Below are 27,500 nucleotides of genomic sequence, written 5' to 3'. Positions count from 1 at the left end.
AGCACTGCTAGGTCAAACACCACACTGTAGAACACTACTAGGTCAAACACCACCCTGTAGAACACTGCTAGGTCACACACCACACTGTAGAACACTGCTAGGTCAAACACCACCCTGTAGAACACTGCTAGGTCAAACACCACACTGTAGAAAACTGCTAGGTCAAACACCACACTGTAGAAAACTGCTAGGTGAAACACCACACTGTAGAACACTGCTAGGTAACAAACGACACTGTAGAACTCTGCTAGGTCAAACACCACCCTGTAGAACACTGCTAGGTCAAACACCACCCTGTAGAACACTGCTAGGTCAAACACCACACTGTAGAACACTGCTAGGTCAAACACCACACTGTAGAACACTGCTAGGTTACACACCACACTGTAGAACACTGCTAGATCAAACACCACACTGTAGAACACTGCTAGATCAAACACCACACTGTAGAACACTGCTAGATCAAACACCACACTGTAGAACATTGCTAGATCAAACACCACACTGTAGAACACTGCTAGGTCAAATACCACACTGTAGAACACTGCTAGATCAAACACCACACTGTAGAACACTGCTAGGTCAAACACCACACTGTAGAACACTGCTAGGCCACACCACACTGTAGAACACTGCTAGGTCAAACACCACACTGTAGAACACTGCTAAGTCACACCACACTGTAGAACACTGCTAGGTTACACACCACACTGTAGAACACTGCTAGATCAAACACCACACTGTAGAACACTGCTAGATCAAACACCACACTGTAGAACACTGCTAGATCAAACACCACACTGTAGAACACTGCTAGATCAAGCACCACACTGTAGAACACTGCTAGGTCAAACACCACACTGTAGAACACTGCTAGATCAAACACCACACCGTAGAACACTCCTAGGTCAAACACCACACTGTAGAACACTGCTAGGCCACACCACACTGTAGAACACTGCTAGGTCAAACACAACACTGTAGAACACTGCTAGGTCACACCACACTGTAGAACACTGCTAGGTCACACCACACTGTAGAACACTGCTAGGTCAAACACAATGCTGTAGAACACTGCGAGGTCACACACCACACTGTAGAACACTGCTAGGTCAAACACCACACTGTAGAACACTGCCAGGTCAAACACCATGCTGTAGAACACTGCTAGGTCAAACACCACACTGTAGAACACTGCTAGGTCAAACACCACACTGTAGAACACTGCTAGGTCAAACACCACACTGTAGAACACTGCAAGGTCAAACACCACACTGTAGAACACTGCTAGATCAAACACCACACTGTAGAACACTGCTAGGTCAAACACCACACTGTAGAACACTGATAGGCCACACCACACTGTAGAACACTGCTAGGTCAAACACCACACTGTAGAACACTGCTAGGTCACACCACACTGTAGAACACTGCTAGGTCACACCACATTGTAGAACACTGCTAGGTCAAACACCATGCTGTAGAACACTGCTAGGTCACACACCACACTATAGAACACTGCTAGGTCAAACACTACACTGTAGAACACTGCCAGGTCAAACACCATGCTGTAGAACACTGCTAGGTCAAACACCACACTGTAGAACACTACTAGGTCAAACACCACACTGTAGAACACTGCTAGATCAAACACCACACTGTAGAACACTGCTAGGTCACACACCACACTGTAGAACACTGCTAGGTCAAACACTACACTGTAGAACACTGTCAGGTCAAACACCATGCTGTAGAACACTGCTAGGTCAAACACCACACTGTAGAACACTACTAGGTCAAACACCACACTGTAGAACACTGCTAGATCAAACACCACACTGTAGAACACTGCTAGATCAAACACCACACTGTAGAACACTGCTAGATCAAACACCACACTGTAGAACACTGCTAGATCAAACACCACACTGTAGAACACTGCTAGGTCACACCACACTGTAGAACACTGCTAGGTCAAACACCATGCTGTAGAACACTGCTAGGTCACACACCACACTGTAGAACACTGCTAGGTCAAACACCACACTGTAGAACACTGCTAGGTCAAACACCATGCTGTAGAACACTGCTAGGTCAAACACCACACTGTGGAACACTGCTAGGTCAAACACCACTCTGTAGAACACTGCTAGGTCACACACCACACTGTAGAACACTGCTAGGTCACACACCACACTGTAGAACACTGCTAGATCAAAAACCACACTGTAGAACACTGCTAGGTCACACGCCACACTGTAGAACACTGCTAGGTCACACGCCACACTGTAGAACACTGCTAGGTCACACGCCACACTGTAGAACACTGCTAGATCAAAAACCACACTGTAGAACACTTCTAGGTCACACGCCACACTGTAGAACACTGCTAGATCAAACACCACACTTTAGAACACTGCTAGGTCTAACACCACACTGTAGAACACTACTAGATCAAACACTGCACTGTAGAACACTTCTAGATCAAACACCACACTGTAGAACACTGCTAGATCAAACACCACACTGTAGAACACAGCTAGATCAAACACCACACTGTAGAACACTGCTAGATCAAGCACCACACTGTAGAACACTGTTAGGTCAAACACCACACTGTAGAACACTGCTAGGTCCAACACCACACTGTAGAACACTGCTAGGTCACACTCCACACTGTAGAACACTGCTAGGTCAAACACCACACTGTAGAACACTGCTAGATCAAACACCACACTGTAGAACACTACTAGATCACAAACCACACAGTAGAACACTGCTAGGTCACACACCACACTGTAGAACACTACTAGATCACACACCACACTGTAGAACACTGCTAGGTCACACACAACACTGTAGAACACTGCTAGGTCACACACCACACTGTAGAACACAGCTAGATCAAACACCACACTGTAGAACACTGCTAGGTCAAACACCACACTGTAGAACACTGCTAGGTCAAACACCACACTGTAGAACACTACTAGATCACACACCACACTGTAGAACACTACTAGATCACACACTTTTCTGTAGAACACTGCTAGGTCACACACCACACTGTAGAACACTGCTAGGTCAAACACCACACTGTAGAACACTGCTAGGTCACACACCACACTGTAGAACACTGCTAGATCAAACACCACACTATAGAACACTGCTAGGTCAAACACCACACTGTAGAACACTGCTAGGTCAAACACCACACTGTAGAACACTGTTAGGTCAAACACCACACTGTAGAACACTGCTAGGTCAAACACCACACTGTAGAACACTGCTAGGTCAAACACCACACTGTAGAACACTGCTAGGTCACACACCACACTGTAGAACACTGCTAGGTCACACACCACACTGTAGAACACTGCTAGATCAAAAACCACACTGTAGAACACTGCTAGGTCACACGCCACACTCTAGAACACTGCTAGGTCACACGCCACACTGTAGAACACTGCTAGGTCACACGCCACACTGTAGAACACTGCTAGATCAAAAACCACACTGTAGAACACTTCTAGGTCACACGCCACACTGTAGAACACTGCTAGATCAAACACCACACTGTAGAACACTGCTAGGTCTAACACCACACTGTAGAACACTACTAGATCAAACACCACACTGTAGAACACTGCTAGATCAAACACCACACTGTAGAACACTGCTAGATCAAACACCACACTATAGAACACAGCTAGATCAAACACCACACTGTAGAACACTGCTAGATCAAGCACCACACTGTAGAACACTGTTAGGTCAAACACCACACTGTAGAACACTGCTAGGTCCAACACCACACTGTAGAACACTGCTAGGTCACACTCCACACTGTAGAACACTGCTAGGTCAAACACCACACTGTAGAACACTGCTAGATCAAACACCACACTGTAGAACACTACTAGATCAAAACCACACAGTAGAACACTGCTAGGTCACACACCACACTGTAGAACACTGCTAGATCACACACCACACTGTAGAACACTGCTAGGTCACACACAACACTGTAGAACACTGCTAGGTCACACACCACACTGTAGAACACTGCTAGGTCACACACCACACTGTATAACACTGCTAGATCAAACACCACACTGTAGAACACTGCTAGGTCAAACACCACACTGTAGAACACTGCTAGGTCACACACCACACTGTAGAACACTGCTAGGTCAAACACCACACTGTAGAACACTGCTAGGTCAAACACCACACTGTGGAACACTGCTAGGTCAAACACCACACTGTAGAACACTGCTAGGTCACACACGACACTGTAGAACACTGCTAGGTCACACACCACACTGTAGAACACTGCTAGATCAAAAACCACACTGTAGAACACTGCTAGGTCACACGCCACACTGTAGAACACTGCTAGGTCACACGCCACACTGTAGAACACTGCTAGGTCACACGCCACACTGTAGAACACTGCTAGATCAAAAACCACACTGTAGAACACTTCTAGGTCACACGCCACACTGTAGAACACTGCTAGATCAAACACCACACTGTAGAACACTGCTAGGTCTAACACCACACTGTAGAACACTACTAGATCAAACACCGCACTGTAGAACACTTCTAGATCAAACACCACACTGTAGAACACTGCTAGATCAAACACCACACTGTAGAACACAGCTAGATCAAACACCACACTGTAGAACACTGCTAGATCAAGCACCACACTGTAGAACACTGTTAGGTCAAACACCACACTGTAGAACACTGCTAGGTCCAACACCACACTGTAGAACACTGCTAGGTCACACTCCACACTGTAGAACACTGCTAGATCAAACACCACACTGTAGAACACTGCAAGATCAAACACCACACTGTAGAACACTACTAGATCACAAACAACACAGTAGAACACTTCTAGGTCACACACCACACTGTAGAACACTACTAGATCACACACCACACTGTAGAACACTGCTAGGTCACACACAACACTGTAGAACACTGCTAGGTCACACACCACACTGTAGAACACTGCTAGATCAAACACCACACTGTAGAACACTGCTAGGTCAAACACCACACTGTAGAACACTGCTAGGTCAAACATCACACTGTAGAACACTACTAGATCACACACCACACTGTAGAACACTACTAGATCACACACTTTTCTGTAGAACACTGCTAGGTCACACACCACACTGTAGAACACTGCTAGGTCAAACACCACACTGTAGAACACTGCTAGGTCACACACCACACTGTAGAACACTGCTAGATCAAACACCACACTATAGAACACTGCTAGGTCAAACACCACACTGTAGAACACTGCTAGGTCAAACACCACACTGTAGAACACTGTTAGGTCAAACACCACACTGTAGAACACTGCTAGGTCAAACACCACACTGTAGAACACTGCTAGGTCAAACACCACACTGTAGAACACTGCTAGGTCACACACCACACTGTAGAACACTGCTAGGTCACACACCACACTGTAGAACACTGCTAGATCAAAAACCACACTGTAGAACACTGCTAGGTCACACGCCACACTGTAGAACACTGCTAGGTCACACGCCACACTGTAGAACACTGCTAGGTCACACGCCACACTGTAGAACACTGCTAGATCAAAAACCACACTGTAGAACACTTCTAGGTCACACGCCACACTGTAGAACACTGCTAGATCAAACACCACACTGTAGAACACTGCTAGGTCTAACACCACACTGTAGAACACTACTAGATCAAACACCACACTGTAGAACACTGCTAGATCAAACACCACACTGTAGAACACTGCTAGATCAAACACCACACTGTAGAACACAGCTAGATCAAACACCACACTGTAGAACACTGCTAGATCAAGCACCACACTGTAGAACACTGCTAGGTCAAACACCACACTGTAGAACACTGCTAGGTCCAACACCACACTGTAGAACACTGCTATGTCACACTCCACACTGTAGAACACTGCTATGTCAAACACCACACTGTAGAACACTGCTAGATCAAACACCACACTGTAGAACACTACTAGATCACAAACCACACAGTAGAACACTGCTAGGTCACACACCACACTGTAGAACACACACCACACTGTAGAACACTGCTAGGTCACACACCACACTGTAGAACACTGCTAGGTCACACACCACACTGTAGAACACTGCTAGATCAAAAACCACACTGTAGAACATTGCTAGGTCACTCGCCACACTGTAGAACACTGCTAGGTCACACGCCACACTGTAGAACACTGCTAGATCAAAAACCACACTGTAGAACACTTCTAGGTCACACGCCACACTGTAGAACACTGCTAGATCAAACACCACACTGTAGAACACTGCTAGGTCTAACACCACACTGTAGAACACTACTAGATCAAACACCACACTGTAGAACACTGCTAGATCAAACACCACACTGTAGAACACTGCTAGATCAAACACCACACTGTAGAACACAGCTAGATCAAACACCACACTGTAGAACACTGCTAGATCAAGCACCACACTGTAGAACACTGCTAGGTCAAACACCACACTGTAGAACACTGCTAGCTCCAACACCACACTGTAGAACACTGCTATGTCACACTCCACACTGTAGAACACTGCTAGGTCAAACACCACACTGTAGAACACTGCTAGATCAAACACCACACTGTAGAACACTACTAGATCACAAACCACACAGTAGAACACTGCTAGGTCACACACCACACTGTAGAACACACACCACACTATAGAACAATGCTAGGTCACACACAACACTGTAGAACACTGCTAGGTCACACACCACACTGTAGAACACTGCTAGATCAAACACCACACTGTAGAACACTGCTAGGTCAAACACCACACTGTAGAACACTGCTAGGTCAAACACCACACTGTAGAACACTACTAGATCACACACCACACTGTAGAACACTACTAGATCACACACCACACTGTAGAACACTGCTAGGTCACACACCACACTGTAGAACACTGCTAGGTCAAACACCACACTGTAGAACACTGCTAGGTCACACACCACACTGTAGAACACTGCTAGATCAAACACCACACTGTGGAACACTGCTAGGTCAAACACCACAATATAGAACACTGTTAGGTCAAACACCACACTGTAGAACACTGCTAGGTCAAACACCACGCTGCAGAACACTGCTAGGTCAAACACCACACTGTAGAACACTACTAGATCACACACCACAGTGTAGAACACTGCTAGGTCACACACCACACTGTAGAACACTACTAGATCACACAACACACTGTAGAACACTACTAGATCACACACCACACTGTAGAACACTGCTAGGTCACACACCACACTGTAGAACACTACTAGATCAAACACCACACTGTAGAACACTGCTAGATCAAACACCACACTGTAGAACACTACTAGATCAAACACCACACTGTAGAACACTGCTAGATCAAACACCACACTGTAGAACACTGCTAGGTCACACCACACTGTAGAACACTGCTAGGTCACACCACATTGTAGAACACTGCTAGGTCAAACACCATGCTGTAGAACACTGCTAGGTCACACACCACACTATAGAACACTGCTAGGTCAAACACTACACTGTAGAACACTGCCAGGTCAAACACCATGCTGTAGAACACTGCTAGGTCAAACACCACACTGTAGAACACTACTAGGTCAAACACCACACTGTAGAACACTGCTAGATCAAACACCACACTGTAGAACACTGCTAGGTCACACACCACACTGTAGAACACTGCTAGGTCAAACACTACACTGTAGAACACTGTCAGGTCAAACACCATGCTGTAGAACACTGCTAGGTCAAACACCACACTGTAGAACACTACTAGGTCAAACACCACACTGTAGAACACTGCTAGATCAAACACCACACTGTAGAACACTGCTAGATCAAACACCACACTGTAGAACACTGCTAGATCAAACACCACACTGTAGAACACTGCTAGATCAAACACCACACTGTAGAACACTGCTAGGTCACACCACACTGTAGAACACTGCTAGGTCAAACACCATGCTGTAGAACACTGCTAGGTCACACACCACACTGTAGAACACTGCTAGGTCAAACACCACACTGTAGAACACTGCTAGGTCAAACACCATGCTGTAGAACACTGCTAGGTCAAACACCACACTGTGGAACACTGCTAGGTCAAACACCACTCTGTAGAACACTGCTAGGTCACACACCACACTGTAGAACACTGCTAGGTCACACACCACACTGTAGAACACTGCTAGATCAAAAACCACACTGTAGAACACTGCTAGGTCACACGCCACACTGTAGAACACTGCTAGGTCACACGCCACACTGTAGAACACTGCTAGGTCACACGCCACACTGTAGAACACTGCTAGATCAAAAACCACACTGTAGAACACTTCTAGGTCACACGCCACACTGTAGAACACTGCTAGATCAAACACCACACTTTAGAACACTGCTAGGTCTAACACCACACTGTAGAACACTACTAGATCAAACACTGCACTGTAGAACACTTCTAGATCAAACACCACACTGTAGAACACTGCTAGATCAAACACCACACTGTAGAACACAGCTAGATCAAACACCACACTGTAGAACACTGCTAGATCAAGCACCACACTGTAGAACACTGTTAGGTCAAACACCACACTGTAGAACACTGCTAGGTCCAACACCACACTGTAGAACACTGCTAGGTCACACTCCACACTGTAGAACACTGCTAGGTCAAACACCACACTGTAGAACACTGCTAGATCAAACACCACACTGTAGAACACTACTAGATCACAAACCACACAGTAGAACACTGCTAGGTCACACACCACACTGTAGAACACTACTAGATCACACACCACACTGTAGAACACTGCTAGGTCACACACAACACTGTAGAACACTGCTAGGTCACACACCACACTGTAGAACACAGCTAGATCAAACACCACACTGTAGAACACTGCTAGGTCAAACACCACACTGTAGAACACTGCTAGGTCAAACACCACACTGTAGAACACTACTAGATCACACACCACACTGTAGAACACTACTAGATCACACACTTTTCTGTAGAACACTGCTAGGTCACACACCACACTGTAGAACACTGCTAGGTCAAACACCACACTGTAGAACACTGCTAGGTCACACACCACACTGTAGAACACTGCTAGATCAAACACCACACTATAGAACACTGCTAGGTCAAACACCACACTGTAGAACACTGCTAGGTCAAACACCACACTGTAGAACACTGTTAGGTCAAACACCACACTGTAGAACACTGCTAGGTCAAACACCACACTGTAGAACACTGCTAGGTCAAACACCACACTGTAGAACACTGCTAGGTCACACACCACACTGTAGAACACTGCTAGGTCACACACCACACTGTAGAACACTGCTAGATCAAAAACCACACTGTAGAACACTGCTAGGTCACACGCCACACTCTAGAACACTGCTAGGTCACACGCCACACTGTAGAACACTGCTAGGTCACACGCCACACTGTAGAACACTGCTAGATCAAAAACCACACTGTAGAACACTTCTAGGTCACACGCCACACTGTAGAACACTGCTAGATCAAACACCACACTGTAGAACACTGCTAGGTCTAACACCACACTGTAGAACACTACTAGATCAAACACCACACTGTAGAACACTGCTAGATCAAACACCACACTGTAGAACACTGCTAGATCAAACACCACACTATAGAACACAGCTAGATCAAACACCACACTGTAGAACACTGCTAGATCAAGCACCACACTGTAGAACACTGTTAGGTCAAACACCACACTGTAGAACACTGCTAGGTCCAACACCACACTGTAGAACACTGCTAGGTCACACTCCACACTGTAGAACACTGCTAGGTCAAACACCACACTGTAGAACACTGCTAGATCAAACACCACACTGTAGAACACTACTAGATCAAAACCACACAGTAGAACACTGCTAGGTCACACACCACACTGTAGAACACTGCTAGATCACACACCACACTGTAGAACACTGCTAGGTCACACACAACACTGTAGAACACTGCTAGGTCACACACCACACTGTAGAACACTGCTAGGTCACACACCACACTGTATAACACTGCTAGATCAAACACCACACTGTAGAACACTGCTAGGTCAAACACCACACTGTAGAACACTGCTAGGTCACACACCACACTGTAGAACACTGCTAGGTCAAACACCACACTGTAGAACACTGCTAGGTCAAACACCACACTGTGGAACACTGCTAGGTCAAACACCACACTGTAGAACACTGCTAGGTCACACACGACACTGTAGAACACTGCTAGGTCACACACCACACTGTAGAACACTGCTAGATCAAAAACCACACTGTAGAACACTGCTAGGTCACACGCCACACTGTAGAACACTGCTAGGTCACACGCCACACTGTAGAACACTGCTAGGTCACACGCCACACTGTAGAACACTGCTAGATCAAAAACCACACTGTAGAACACTTCTAGGTCACACGCCACACTGTAGAACACTGCTAGATCAAACACCACACTGTAGAACACTGCTAGGTCTAACACCACACTGTAGAACACTACTAGATCAAACACCGCACTGTAGAACACTTCTAGATCAAACACCACACTGTAGAACACTGCTAGATCAAACACCACACTGTAGAACACAGCTAGATCAAACACCACACTGTAGAACACTGCTAGATCAAGCACCACACTGTAGAACACTGTTAGGTCAAACACCACACTGTAGAACACTGCTAGGTCCAACACCACACTGTAGAACACTGCTAGGTCACACTCCACACTGTAGAACACTGCTAGATCAAACACCACACTGTAGAACACTGCAAGATCAAACACCACACTGTAGAACACTACTAGATCACAAACAACACAGTAGAACACTGCTAGGTCACACACCACACTGTAGAACACTACTAGATCACACACCACACTGTAGAACACTGCTAGGTCACACACAACACTGTAGAACACTGCTAGGTCACACACCACACTGTAGAAGACTGCTAGATCAAACACCACACTGTAGAACACTGCTAGGTCAAACACCACACTGTAGAACACTGCTAGGTCAAACATCACACTGTAGAACACTACTAGATCACACACCACACTGTAGAACACTACTAGATCACACACTTTTCTGTAGAACACTGCTAGGTCACACACCACACTGTAGAACACTGCTAGGTCAAACACCACACTGTAGAACACTGCTAGGTCACACACCACACTGTAGAACACTGCTAGATCAAACACCACACTATAGAACACTGCTAGGTCAAACACCACACTGTAGAACACTGCTAGGTCAAACACCACACTGTAGAACACTGTTAGGTCAAACACCACACTGTAGAACACTGCTAGGTCAAACACCACACTGTAGAACACTGCTAGGTCAAACACCACACTGTAGAACACTGCTAGGTCACACACCACACTGTAGAACACTGCTAGGTCACACACCACACTGTAGAACACTGCTAGATCAAAAACGACACTGTAGAACACTGCTAGGTCACACGCCACACTGTAGAACACTGCTAGGTCACACGCCACACTGTAGAACACTGCTAGGTCACACGCCACACTGTAGAACACTGCTAGATCAAAAACCACACTGTAGAACACTTCTAGGTCACACGCCACACTGTAGAACACTGCTAGATCAAACACCACACTGTAGAACACTGCTAGGTCTAACACCACACTGTAGAACACTACTAGATCAAACACCACACTGTAGAACACTGCTAGATCAAACACCACACTGTAGAACACTGCTAGATCAAACACCACACTGTAGAACACAGCTAGATCAAACACCACACTGTAGAACACTGCTAGATCAAGCACCACACTGTAGAACACTGTTAGGTCAAACACCACACTGTAGAACACTGCTAGGTCCAACACCACACTGTAGAACACTGCTAGGTCACACTCCACACTGTAGAACACTGCTAGGTCAAACACCACACTGTAGAACACTGCTAGATCAAACACCACACTGTAGAACACTACTAGATCAAAACCACACAGTAGAACACTGCTAGGTCACACACCACACTGTAGAACACTACTAGATCACACACCACACTGTAGAACACTGCTAGGTCACACACAACACTGTAGAACACTGCTAGGTCACACACCACACTGTAGAACACTGCTAGGTCACACACCACACTGTATAACACTGCTAGATCAAACACCACACTGTAGAACACTGCTAGGTCAAACACCACACTGTAGAACACTGCTAGGTCAAACACCACACTGTAGAACACTACTAGATCACACACCACACTGTAGAACACTACTAGATCACACACTTTTCTGTAGAACACTGCTAGGTCACACACCACACTGTAGAACACTGCTAGGTCAAACACCACACTGTAGAACACTGCTAGGTCACACACCACACTGTAGAACACTGCTAGATCAAACACCACACTATAGAACACTGCTAGGTCAAACACCACACTGTAGAACACTGCTAGGTCAAACACCACACTGTAGAACACTGTTAGGTCAAACACCACACTGTAGAACACTGCTAGGTCAAACACCACACTGTAGAACACTGCTAGGTCAAACACCACGCTGTAGAACACTGCTAGGTCAAACACCACACTGGGGAACACTGCTAGGTCAAACACCACACTGTAGAACACTGCTAGGTCACACACCACACTGTAGAACACTGCTAGGTCACACACCACACTGTAGAACACTGCTAGATCAAAAACCACACTGTAGAACACTGCTAGGTCACACGCCACACTGTAGAACACTGCTAGGTCACACGCCACACTGTAGAACACTGCTAGATCAAAAACCACACTGTAGAACACTTCTAGGTCACACGCCACACTGTAGAACACTGCTAGATCAAACACCACACTGTAGAACACTGCTAGGTCTAACACCACACTGTAGAACACTACTAGATCAAACACCACACTGTAGAACACTGCTAGATCAAACACCACACTGTAGAACACTGCTAGATCAAACACCACACTGTAGAACACAGCTAGATCAAACACCACACTGTAGAACACTGCTAGATCAAGCACCACACTGTAGAACACTGCTAGGTCAAACACCACACTGTAGAACACTGCTAGGTCCAACACCACACTGTAGAACACTGCTATGTCACACTCCACACTGTAGAACACTGCTATGTCAAACACCACACTGTAGAACACTGCTAGATCAAACACCACACTGTAGAACACTACTAGATCACAAACCACACAGTAGAACACTGCTAGGTCACACACCACACTGTAGAACACACACCACACTGTAGAACACTGCTAGGTCACACACCACACTGTAGAACACTGCTAGGTCACACACCACACTGTAGAACACTGCTAGATCAAAAACCACACTGTAGAACATTGCTAGGTCACTCGCCACACTGTAGAACACTGCTAGGTCACACGCCACACTGTAGAACACTGCTAGATCAAAAACCACACTGTAGAACACTTCTAGGTCACACGCCACACTGTAGAACACTGCTAGATCAAACACCACACTGTAGAACACTGCTAGGTCTAACACCACACTGTAGAACACTACTAGATCAAACACCACACTGTAGAACACTGCTAGATCAAACACCACACTGTAGAACACTGCTAGATCAAACACCACACTGTAGAACACAGCTAGATCAAACACCACACTGTAGAACACTGCTAGATCAAGCACCACACTGTAGAACACTGCTAGGTCAAACACCACACTGTAGAACACTGCTAGCTCCAACACCACACTGTAGAACACTGCTATGTCACACTCCACACTGTAGAACACTGCTAGGTCAAACACCACACTGTAGAACACTGCTAGATCAAACACCACACTGTAGAACACTACTAGATCACAAACCACACAGTAGAACACTGCTAGGTCACACACCACACTGTAGAACACACACCACACTATAGAACAATGCTAGGTCACACACAACACTGTAGAACACTGCTAGGTCACACACCACACTGTAGAACACTGCTAGATCAAACACCACACTGTAGAACACTGCTAGGTCAAACACCACACTGTAGAACACTGCTAGGTCAAACACCACACTGTAGAACACTAGTAGATCACACACCACACTGTAGAACACTACTAGATCACACACCACACTGTAGAACACTGCTAGGTCACACACCACACTGTAGAACACTGCTAGGTCAAACACCACACTGTAGAACACTGCTAGGTCACACACCACACTGTAGAACACTGCTAGATCAAACACCACACTGTGGAACACTGCTAGGTCAAACACCACAATATAGAACACTGTTAGGTCAAACACCACACTGTAGAACACTGCTAGGTCAAACACCACGCTGCAGAACACTGCTAGGTCAAACACCACACTGTAGAACACTACTAGATCACACACCACAGTGTAGAACACTGCTAGGTCACACACCACACTGTAGAACACTACTAGATCACACAACACACTGTAGAACACTACTAGATCACACACCACACTGTAGAACACTGCTAGGTCACACACCACACTGTAGAACACTACTAGATCAAACACCACACTGTAGAACACTGCTAGATCAAACACCACACTGTAGAACACTACTAGATCAAACACCACACTGTAGAACACTGCTAGATCAAACACCACACTGTAGAACACTGCTAGATCAAACACCACACTGTAGAACACTACTAGATCAAATACCACACTGTAGAACACTGCTAGATCAAACACCACACTGTAGAACACTGCTAGATCAAACACCACACTGTAGAACACTGCTAGATCAAACACCACACTGTAGAACACTGCTAGGTCAAACACCACACTGTAGAACACTGCTAGATTAAACACCACACTGTAGAACACTGCTAGGTCAAACACCACACTGTAGAACACTGCTAGGTCAAACACCACACTGTAGAACACTGCTAGATTAAACACCACACTGTAGAACACTGCTAGGTCAAACACCACACTGTAGAACACTACTAGATCAAACACCACTCTGTAGAACACTGCTAGGTCAAACACCACACTGTAGAACACTGCTAGTTCAAACACCACACTGTAGAACACTGCTAGATTAAACACCACACTGTAGAACACTGGTAGATTAAACACCACACTGTAGAACACTACTAGATCAAACACCACACTGTAGAACACTACTAGATCAAACACCACACTGTAGAACACTGCTAGGTCAAACACCACACTGTAGAACACTGCTAGATCAAACACCACACTGTAGAACACTGCTAGATCAAACACCACACTGTGGCACACTAGATCAAACACCACACTGTAGAACAGTGCTAGATCAAACACCACTCTGTAGAACACTGCTAGGTCAAACACCACACTGTAGAACACTGCTAGATCAAACACCACACTGTAGAACACTGCTAGATCAAACACCACACTGTGGCACACTAGATCAAACACCACACTGTAGAACACTGCTAGATTAAACACCACACTGTAGAACACTACTAGATCAAACACCACACTGTAGAACATTGCTAGATCAAACACCACACTGTAGAACACTGCTAGATCAAACACCACACTGTAGAACACTACTAGATCAAACACCACACTGTAGAACACTGCTAGATCAAACACCACACTGTAGAACACTGCTAGGTCAAACACCACACTGTAGAACACTGCTAGGTCATACGCCACACTGTAGAACACTGCTAGATCAAACACCACACTGTAGAACACTGCTAGGTCAAACACCACACTGTAGAACACTGCTAGGTCATACGCCACACTGTAGAACACTGCTTTATCAAACACCACACTGTAGAACACTGCTAGGTCAAACACCACACTGTAGAACACTACTAGATCAAACTCCACACTGTAGAACACTGCTAGGTCAAACACCACACTGTAGAACACTGCTAGGTCAACCACCACACTGTAGAACACTGCTAGGTCATACGCCACACTGTAGAACACTGCTAGATCAAACACCACACTGTAGCACACTAGATCAAACACCACACTGTAGAACACTGCTAGATCAAACACCACACTGTAGAACACTGCTAGATCAAACACCACACTGTAGAACACTGCTAGATCAAACACAATCATAACATTTAAAACGTTTTTCTGGCAATAAACAATAAAAAAACGAGAGCACAAATAACAGTTTAAAGTTTTTCGTTACCTTCCCCGTCTCTGCTGCTGCTTCCTCGTTACCTTCCCCGTCTCTTCTACTGCTTCCTCGTTACCTTCCCCGTCTCTGCTGCTCCTTATTCCTCGTTGCCTGCATCCTCTATGCTCCTGCTCCGTCTTCTTTCCTGCTCCTTCACTTTGAAGCGGACATCAAGAAGATAATTACCTACACTTCAGACCACTGAGTTCTTTGAAGCAAAGCCAGTGATAAGCACGTTTCTGCCAGCTACCATACACACACACACACACACACACACACACACACACACACACACATTCACACACACATACACACACACACACTCACACAAACAGAAAAAAGCTTTCTCACTGAATGCATCATCTGGTAAATAAACTAGCAGTCTAGCGAGGACCTCTGTAAGTGCTTTGTGTATTGACTCGCCTCGTTATGCAAATTCAGAATCGAAAACAATTGCTCGAGGGAGGGTAGACAAGGTCGTTTCCGTCTGTCTTTCGTAATTTATATAGATTATTTTTTTTTTTAAGTTTTGAGGTAGTCCGGATTTAATTGTTTCTTTTTTATTCGTTATTTCTTTGGTGGGATTTTTATTGAAAAGATTGTTGTAGTGTATGTGTGTGTGCGTGTGTGTGTGTGTGTGTGTGTGTGTGTGTGTGTGTGTGTTCACAAATGATGGTAATGATGTGATAAATGGTTTTGAAAACCGACAAGTTGAAGATTGAGACACTTATGCAACATATGGGAATCATTACTGAGGAAACGTTTCGCCACACAGTAGCTTCATCAGTCCAATACAAATCAGAAAGGTGAAAGGAGAGGAGGAGTTTGAGGTAATCAGTCCCTCAGCCTGGAATCGATGTGATCAGTCCATCAATCTTGTAGAAAGTACAACATAGGGCCGTAGACGTGGCTTATATACTGTAGTCAGGTGAGGCGAAGTAGGAGGAGGCGGAGTCATAGTAGAACCATCTTCAAAACTTGTCAAACCTTTGGACGAAGACCTACTTCGACTAGTGGATGGTTCCACTATGACCCCGCCTCTTCCTGTTCGCCTCACCTGATGACAGTATATAAGCCACGTCTACGACCCTGTGCTGTACTTTCTACAAGACTGATTGACTGAACACATCGACTCCAGGCTGAGGGACTGATTACCTCAAACTCCTCCTCTCCTTTCACCCTTCTGATTTGTATTGGACTGATGAAGCCAATGTGTGGCGAAACGTTTCCTCAGTAAAGATTCCCATATGTTGCGTAGATGGTAATGATATAAATAAGTGCTGGAGTCTTAGATGTAAGTGATGGAGTCTTAGATGTAAGGGCTGAAGTCTTAGATGTAAGTTCTGGAGTCTTAGAGATAAGTGCTGGAGTCTTAGATGTAAGTGCTGGAGTCTTAGAGATAAGTGCTGAAGTCTTAGATGTAAGTGCTGGAGTCTTAGATGTAAGTGCTGGAGTATTAGAGATAAGTGCTGGAGTCTTAGATATAAGTACTGGAGTCTTAAGGATAAGTGCTGGAGTCTTAGATGTAAGTGCTGGAGTCTTAAGGATAAGTGCTGGAGTCTTAGATGTAAGTGCTGGAGTCTTAAGGATAAGTGCTGGAGTCTTAGATGTAAGTGGTGGAGTCATAGAGGTAAGTGCTGGAGTTTTAGAGATTAGTGCTGGAGTCTTAGAGATGAGTGCTGGAGTCTTAGAGATGAGTGCTGGAGTCTTAGAGATGAGTGCTGGAGTCTTGGAGATAGGTGCTGGAGTCTTGGAGATAGGTGCTGGAGTCTTGGAGATAGGTGCTGGAGTCTTGGAGATAGGTGCTGGAGTCTTGGAGATAGGTGCTGGAGTCTTGGAGATAGGTACTGGAGTCTTGGAGATAGGTGCTGGAGTCTTGGAGATAGGTGCTGGAGTCTTGGAGATAGGTGCTGGAGTCTTGGAGATAGGTGCTGGAGTCTTCCTCAAGCACAAATAGCGTCAGTAAAGTTGACACTAATTTTTTTAATTCAAGAAATCGCAGTTTGGGAGTGGAAGTCAGAGGTAACAGAGTATTGGAAGGTAAACACCAGACGTAGAGAGAGACAGTTAGATAGATGAAGGGAAGCTCTTTATAATTGGACCTCCACATGCGATCCTCTTCAGTCGACAACAAGACTGAGATATGCCAAGTTTATCTGCTGGATGAAATGTCGCATAAAAGAGATTTCGGTAGTATAACGATGTTACGCACAATCGAAGTGGCTTTAACATAAAGGTTTATGTTACTTTATCTCTGTCTTATTATAATGAATCTAAGAAAAAAATATTTGTCATTTGATAGCTACAGTTTTATAAAGTTAACCTTTATCTTAATTTTAACGTTAATCCAAGATATCCAAAAAGAAATATTATTTCTCTATAGAGAATTAATTAAAATACCTTTACACGTGTATGTATATATTAATGTCTGTCTATTTATATTCATGTTTAATTTGCTTATCAGATACGCATGAAGGTGTGGTTAAAGGGGCAGTATTTAAGTTACCAACTTTGGGTGTTTCTGTTAGTTTGCCTCGCCAGGTATGCCTGGATTTTAATTGGGTTGTCAGAGGGTCTAACCAGATTCTGACTGGATGACCGTCACGCAGAGAAATGAGAATGAACGTGGCGGAGGAGACAGTTACTTTGTTGTTGATGCTGTGTGTGGATGCTTCCTTTATCTTCCCAGCTGCGAACTTCTGTCTCGTGTGGCGTTTCTTGCTTCTGACGTCCTCGTGTAGATGCTTGCTCAATTCTCCCAGCCGTCGTTCCTGCGAACATGTCTCGTGTGATGTTTCTTGCTTCTGACGTCTCCTTATGGATGCTTGCTCAATTCTCCCAGCTGTCGTTCCTGCTCCCTGATGTCTCGTGTGGCATTTCTCCGTCCTGACGTCCTCGTAGACATCCTGGAGTGTTCCAGTCTGAGTAACGTTATTGTCACGCAGTTCTGAGTGTTTCTGTGTTTACCATCGTGAAGAGGTCGCTGGAGCAACTGTGTGGAAGGTCACTAGCAAACGTGTCGTTCTGGTGAGATATAAATTCATTTTTCCTTAAAGGTTACCCATGTTTTCTACTTAACTACCTAACACGGTATCTCCCCGAGGCATTCTGGGGTAGAGACTTTTTGTCAGGTCACTGGAGGTCGAGGTAGGAAGTCGTGGGTGTTTACATCGACCTTCTAAACTGACATAGATACTTATAATTCAAGCCACAACAGCGTTGCTTTATTCACGTCTCATGCTGTCAAGGTACTAGACGTTGCTGGTGGTATATAGTACGTTGTGTTATCTATTCTACTGTGTTTTCTGTTCTGCTGTGTTAGCTGTTCTACTGTGATTTAGGTTCTACTCCATTGTTGTAGTTCATAGGTTCGAACCTACAGCGTTGCACATACATGGGTCCCAGTAACCCGGTTAATACTGCCATGTGTTTAATTATATGTAGTATGCCGTGTCATGTACCTGCACCTTCTTAAGGTGCGTAGTACCTTCACTGGATCTTGTAAGGTACTCTAACAAAGTTCCCATGTATATGGTACACCTGCCTAAGGTGTTGGTGACTGTACAGCAGGAATGTACTGGAGAATGACAGAGTGATCTAATTATTTGTCTGAGTGATTTATAGTGTTCGTCTGTTAAGAGAACTCACTTTTGTTATTGCTACCGAGGTTGTTAAGAAGGTCTTATCTGTGAGATATTGAAATAATTCTTTAATTCTTATTTAACAGATTTACCCCCTGCCTAAACTTATAGAACACTGCTGAATGATTTACTCAGGTTTAGCTCATGTTCTAAGTAGGTTCCATATTTGCTAAAATTGTACTGTATTGAACTTTGGATTAGTGGGTAACTCGCGACGCTGTTCCCTCCCGCGTAACATGCTTCTGCCTCCTGGCACACATGAAACTGGCAGAGGGAAGGAGGGAGGGAGGAAGGGAGGGAGGGAGAGAGGGGGAAAGGGAGGGAGGGAGAGAGGAAGGGAGGGAGGGAGGGAGAGAGGGGGAAAGGGAGGGAGGGAGGGGGGTAACTTTACACATACCCTCTGAAGAGAATCTCAGTTAGAGGTCGAAACCACAGAGGTCTTCCCCTTATCTCTGTTTCTAACTAACATTCGTGTTTTCCTTCCTATTGATACATATTTATTTCAGTTTGATGTAACTTAAGGAAATCACATTTAATTGGTTTTAAATAATAATAATAATAATAATAATAATAATAATAATAATAATAATAATAATAATAATAATAATAATAATAATAATAATAATAATAATAATATCTTTATTTCTACAAGTACATTTACTAAGGTATACAGACCATAGCTGATATCAATGACATACTAACATACAAAGCTGCTTGTTATGCAGAGCATTTCGGGCAAATTAGGTCAGTTTTTTCTCAGGATGCGACCCATTCCAGTCAACTAACTCCCAGGTTACCATTTTACTGACGGGGAATATAGACAAACGGTGTAAAGAAACACGCCCAATGTTTCTACCCTCACTGAGAATCGAACCCAGACCCTCGCCGTGTGAAGCAAGAGCTTCAGCCACCAGGCAACGGGGCACCGTGGCTCTCTGATTTGTACGTTAGCTGTGAGCTATTTCAGTCAAGGTAATCTGAATTAGCTTTTAACTGTTTCAATCAAGGTATTGTGGGCTAGTAGTGAACTGTTTCAGCCATGGTATTGTTTTTTGCTTTGGTTTATTGAGTTTGAAGCTTATTGACTACACAGTCGTGAAATTTGCGTGTTACCTATACACTACCAATGAAGGACACACCCTATTCACTAATTCAAAGTTTAAAATAAATGTATATCTTCTGTGATACAACACATACTGGAGCAGTTTTCACGGGCTGGAACCTCTGTCTTGTCTGGAACTGTGAGATCTTAGGAACATCGTCTTAAGTCTTGTCTGTTTTTCGCTTCGCACTGAGACCACCACATATCCTGAAACACAATAAATGTATTGATGTAATGTAGATACGATACTGTCCAAATGCATATAAACTGTTTTCTTTCAGTGTATACAAATTAAGAGTGAAATGCACATTGCAGTGTATACAAAAGGCTAGTGTACTATATTTATTGCTTCTCTTATAATTCAAATTCAGACGATTTTCACTTTTTTTCCACAGGCAGCACGTCCATCTGGCTGACCGTGACCTTCACCATTGAAAGATACATCGCCATCTCTCATCCAATAAAGGGAAAGGTGAGACATTATCCAAAGTTCTTATTGTTTGATATTGAGAGTTACTGGTAACACGAGGGAGAGGAGGTGGGGCATCGTTCCAGTACACGAGAGGAGTACATCACTCTGTGTCATCCAATCAAAACACAAGTAGGCTTCATCGCTCAGCGTCATCCAATCAGAGTTTGTAAGAGCGTAATTCACCATTCTGCGTCATCCAATCACGGCGTGGAACAGCGTGATTGATATCCTCCAGTCAAAACGCATCACAGAAACGATACATTGTTGTTTCATACAATCAGAAAAAAATGTTAAGCACTGAAGAGAAAGATCACTGAGTAATAAATCAGGATACCTATTATTGTGTCACTGTTATTTCACTGTTCTTCTGGATCAACGGCTTTTAGTAGTCAAAACGGCAAATCAAACTGTATTTTGCTAAATTTTCTTCCCTTAAAATGGAGTTGAAGGAGCAAATTTCATTAAAAACTAAGATTATTTTTTGTTTATATAAACAATGCAAAATTAGTTTTTATAACTTATTTGCCAATTGTAGCTAACAAAAGTTAAATATGCCAGAAAATTTCTTTCTTTTTGAAAATGTTAATGAGTAAAGAAAACGAGAGGGTGATGTTTTGATAACGGGTACTAGTTTAGAACGTGTCCCAAACAGTAACTCACCACGAGTGACACTTGTCAGAATTTAATTGGTACTGTGTCTAGAAATATTATATATACCAGAAAAATGCCTCAAAGCACTCGGAATTATTGTAAATGTTGAGTTTCATATAAGCTTTGTCACTGTTGTTAAGGTGTTAATTTGTTTATTTCAAGTTCGGCCTTACCTTAGTAAACATCAGATGGTTTGATAACAGAGTTGTGGATGAGTGGAACAAACTCCCGAGTACCATCATAGAAGCTAAGACCTTGTGTAGTTTTAAAAATACGGTGAATAAATACATGAGTGGGTGTGGGTGGGCCTGAGTTGGACCTGACTAGCTTGGACTACCAGGTCTGGTGCCGTGCTCCTTCCTTAAGTGGAAGTGACCTGACTAGGTGGTCATTGTTCTAGGCCGGGGGGTGGCATGGACCTGCTTCGCATGGGTCAGTAGGCCTGCTGCAGTGTTCATTCTTTCTTATGTTCTTATGTTCTTAACTCAGGATAATTCTGGAAGAGGTATTTCAACTCAGATAGTGAAATGTGGGTAGTAAGCACCGTAGAGTTTGTGACTTAGTAAATGGTCCTAGCCCTAGCCGGACACAGGCGTCGTCGTGGGGTCCTCTCTCTCTCCCATGTGCGGGTTATTTATGTATTGTTCCAGTCACGGTATTGTGTCTCTTTGATCTTTAATCGTAGAGTTCTTCTACAGGAGGTAGTGTAATATACTGAGAAAAATATGGGTTCCTTATACCGTAAAGTTACGCAGCCTAGTGAAACACGGGTTGCATAAACAGTAGAATTATGCTGTAAGATAATGAAACGTGGCTGGCTGAGACCGTAGAGCAGTGGTTCCCAAACTTTTTCAGCTTGTTACCCAATTTAACATGCCACATAAAGCATGTTACCCCTTTCACAAAATGTTGTTATTATTGATATATATGGCTAAATTAAAACACTTGAGATATTTTCTTTTATTTATTGTATTTGAACATTGTGCATTTCTAATGACTATTACCAAAGATGTCAAGAACATCAGTGGGATGGATGGAGTTGCATACTTGAAGCTAGTTTAGGAATTCTTGGCTTCGTGGTTGAAAGTGCCAGCCTGGCATCGTTTGCAACATTCAAGCGAGTCCTCTTTTTTGTTTTCATACCCAGCACAGTTGAGAAGCCCTTCTCGCACAGATATGTTGTTGAGAATGATACCAACAACTTCAAGGCTCTCTTGGACAGAGTTGGCGAGTCAGGTAGTCGTGAAATCCAAAAGGAATCTGCATTTTGGTTTTGGAATTCGATTTTCAAGGCTTCATTGGCTCGCATTGTGATCCACTCCTCCTTTGCAGGGAAATCATCATCATGAATGGCATCATCAGGTACAGAGAAGGGATGAATGATCCACTGAAGAGTGGCTGTTTCTTGGTCACTCTCTGGAAAGTAGTGATGCATGCTTGTTTCAAGCCCCTTCAAATGGTCGCTCATTTCTTTGTCGATGGTCTGTAGAAGTGATCCAGTATCATGACTATTCTCCTCAACAAACTGGTCTAGGGTGGGAAACTGGGCGATCACTCCTTTCTCCAAGCGCCGAATCCAGAGTCTCAGTTTCCCCAGAAATGCAGTCACAGTGTGATGGGCATCAATGACAGTCGTGTTTCGGCCCTGGAGTTGCAGATTACCACTGTTCAGCTCCGCAAATATGTCAGCCAAGTAACAAAGTCGAGCAAGCCACTCCTTATCGGTGAACTTGGTAGCAAAAGGAGATCCTTTTTGTTCCAGGAATTCCTGAACAGCTTTTCGGAGCTCAATGACTCGACGTACAACCTTGCCTCGTGACAACCAACGAACATCGGTGTGGTAGAGCAGAACTTGATACTGCTCTCCAATTTCCTTGCACAGCTCCTTGAATATGCGCGAATTCACATCTCTGGACTTGATGAAGTTGACGATTTTCAACACATCTTCAAACACTATAACAAAAAAATAAAGTGGGACCAAGTAAACCAAGTCCTAACCGATATAAGCTGGGAAGATATACTAAGCAACACAGACCCCAACTTATGCCTAGAACAGATTAACTCGGTGGCACTCGATGTATGCACAAGGCTTATTCCTCTAAGAAAAAGGAGGAGTAGATGTAAAATAGAAAGAGACAGGCGCTCCCTTTACAGGCGACGGAAAAGAATAACAGAGCGGCTAAAAGAGGTCAATATATCTGAAATGCGTAGGGAGACACTGGTCAGAGAAATAGCAAGCATCGAACTTAAGCTAAAAGAATCCTTTAGGAGTCAGGAATCGCGGGAAGAACTAAAAGCCATAAATGAAATCGAAAGAAACCCAAAGTATTTCTTCTCCTATGCCAAATCAAAATCGAGAACAACGTCCAGTATTGGGCCCCTACTTAAACAAGATGGGTCCTACACAGATGACAGCAAGGAAATGAGTGAGCTACTCAAGTCCCAATATGACTCAGTTTTTAGCAAGCCGCTAACCAGACTGAGAGTCGAAGATCAAAATGATTTTTTTATGAGAGAGCCACAAAATTTGATTAACACAAGCCTATCCGATGTTATCCTGACGCCAAATGACTTCGAACAGGCGATAAATGACATGCCCATGCACTCTGCCCCAGGGCCAGACTCATGGAACTCTGTGTTCATCAAGAACTGCAAGAAGCCCCTATCACGAGCCTTTTCCATCCTATGGAGAGGGAGCATGGACACGGGGGTCGTCCCACAGTTACTAAAAACAACAGACATAGCCCCACTCCACAAAGGGGGCAGTAAAGCAACAGCAAAGAACTACAGACCAATAGCACTAACATCCCATATCATAAAAATCTTTGAAAGGGTCCTAAGAAGCAAGATCACCACCCATCTAGAAACCCATCAGTTACACAACCCAGGGCAACATGGGTTTAGAACAGGTCGCTCCTGTCTGTCTCAACTATTGGATCACTACGACAAGGTCCTAAATGCACTAGACGACAAAAAGAATGCAGATGTAATATATACAGACTTTGCAAAAGCCTTCGACAAGTTTGACCATGGCGTAATAGCGCACAAAATGCGTGCTAAAGGAACAACAGGAAAAGTCGGTCGATGGATCTATAATTTCCTCACTAACAGAACACAGAGAGTAGTCGTCAACAGAGTAAAGTCCGAGGCAGCTACGGTGAAAAGCTCTGTTCCACAAGGCACAGTACTCGCTCCCATCTTGTTCCTCATCCTCATATCCGACATAGACAAGGATGTCAGCCACAGCACCATGTCTTCCTTTGCAGATGACACCCGAATCTGCATGACAGTGTCTTCCATTGCAGACACTGCAAGGCTCCAGGCGGACATCAACCAAATCTTTCAGTGGGCTGCAGAAAACAATATGAAGTTCAACGATGAGAAAATTCAATTACTCAGATATGGTAAACATGAGGAAATTAAATCTTCATCAGAGTACAAAACAAATTCTGGCCACAAAATAGAGCGAAACACCAACGTCAAAGACCTGGGAGTGATCATGTCGGAGGATCTCACCTTCAAGGACCATAACATTGTATCAATCGCATCTGCTAGAAAAATGACAGGATGGATAATGAGAACCTTCAAAACTAGGGAAGCCAAGCCCATGATGACACTCTTCAGGTCACTTGTTCTATCTAGGCTGGAATATTGCTGCACACTAACAGCACCTTTCAAGGCAGGTGAAATTGCCGACCTAGAGAATGTACAGAGAACTTTCACGGCGCGCATAACGGAGATAAAACACCTCAATTACTGGGAGCGCTTGAGGTTCCTAAACCTGTATTCCCTGGAACGCAGGAGGGAGAGATACATGATTATATACACCTGGAAAATCCTAGAGGGACTAGTACCGAACTTGCACACGAAAATCACTCACTACGAAAGCAAAAGACTTTGCAGACGATGCACCATCCCCCCAATGAAAAGCAGGGGTGTCACTAGCACGTTAAGAGACCATACAATAAGTGTCAGGGGCCCGAGACTGTTCAACTGCCTCCCAGCATACATAAGGGGGATTACCAACAGACCCCTGGCAGTCTTCAAGCTGGCACTGGACAAGCACCTAAAGTCAGTTCCTGATCAGCCGGGCTGTGGCTCGTACGTTGGTTTGCGTGCAGCCAGCAGCAACAGCCTGGTTGATCAGGCTCTGATCCACCAGGAGGCCTGGTCACAGACCGGGCCGCGGGGGCGTTGACCCCCGGAACTCTCTCCAGGTAAACTCCAGGTAAACACTAACTTCAGATTACCAGGCAGGCTTTTCGATCCAAGAGAGTACCGATGAATGATACAGTGATCTACAGAAATTTCTGGATTGATAGCTTGTATGAGGCCCCGTAATCCACGATGACCACCCATCATCGACGGTGCTCCATCGACGGAGACCTGGAATAAAAAGAAAAATTATTATAGACTGCGTCAGTTAGTCATTGTTACTTATCTTTTGCGTTATAATTATATGGTTTTAATTAATTATTTCGGTACTTGAGTATTTCAGTACGACAGGCACGATATTTTTTGTGTGAATCATGTACAAAATATTAGCTACACTACAGTTACTTGTACAATAAATAAAACTGTATATGACTATATGCCGTGTAATTCATTGTATTTATACTAATTTAGACTTTATATAAACATCGTTTCCTACCTGTTGAACGCTGTTCCAATCCAATCCATTCTTGGTAAAGAAACTGTTGATGATATTGAAGACATCTTCTCCCTTTGTGGTTGTCAGCAGATCCTCGCATAATAGGAACTCTTCTTTGATCTTGTCCTGGTGGACGTAACGGACGAACCCAAGGAGAACAGCACAACTGGCTACGTCACACGATTCATCAAATTGCAAGGAGAATTTGCCATATGAGCTTTCCTTGATCTCTGTTGTAACTTGGGGCAGGATATCTGATGCCATGTCATCGACTCGTCGGCGGATGGTGTTGTTTGATAGAGATATGACACTCAGTTTCTTCGCTTGATCCTCCCCACATACCTTGCTTACCATCTCGTATGCACAAGGCATAATCAGATTCTCTGCAATGGTGTGGCATTTCTGTTGTTCGGCAATTTTATATGCAACACAGTAGGATGCTTCGACCGCAGCTTGAAGCTTTTGGGCTTGAATTCCAGATGAGCCGAACTGGATATTCTTCAGTGCTACAGCCTGGCGCTGAAAATAAGCCTGATCCTTATTTTGAAGATTTGGATGGCACTTCTGGACGTGAGCTGAGAGTTTTGATGGCTTGAGGCTTTCATTTGTCAACACTTCGTGACATGCCACACATTGTGGCCGATCCTCTCCAC

At 44.3% G+C, this 27,500-nt stretch overlaps 1 protein-coding gene across 1 annotated transcript in view; it reads left to right on the top strand.

The window, feature by feature from the left end:
- The window catches only part of LOC128697364 (uncharacterized), a 148,293-nt gene that overhangs the window by 60,042 nt on the left and 60,751 nt on the right, over positions 1-27,500 (top strand). Inside the window, exon 2 of the mRNA XM_070094082.1 lies at positions 21,469-21,545. Within this exon, the coding sequence (XP_069950183.1) occupies positions 21,469-21,545 (77 nt within the window). The remainder of the gene's footprint in view (positions 1-21,468; positions 21,546-27,500) is intronic.

This window comes from Cherax quadricarinatus, chromosome 44 (assembly GCF_038502225.1).
Source record: "Cherax quadricarinatus isolate ZL_2023a chromosome 44, ASM3850222v1, whole genome shotgun sequence".
Taxonomy (NCBI): Eukaryota; Metazoa; Arthropoda; class Malacostraca; order Decapoda; family Parastacidae; genus Cherax; species Cherax quadricarinatus.
This window is presented reverse-complemented; position numbering and strand designations above follow the sequence as displayed.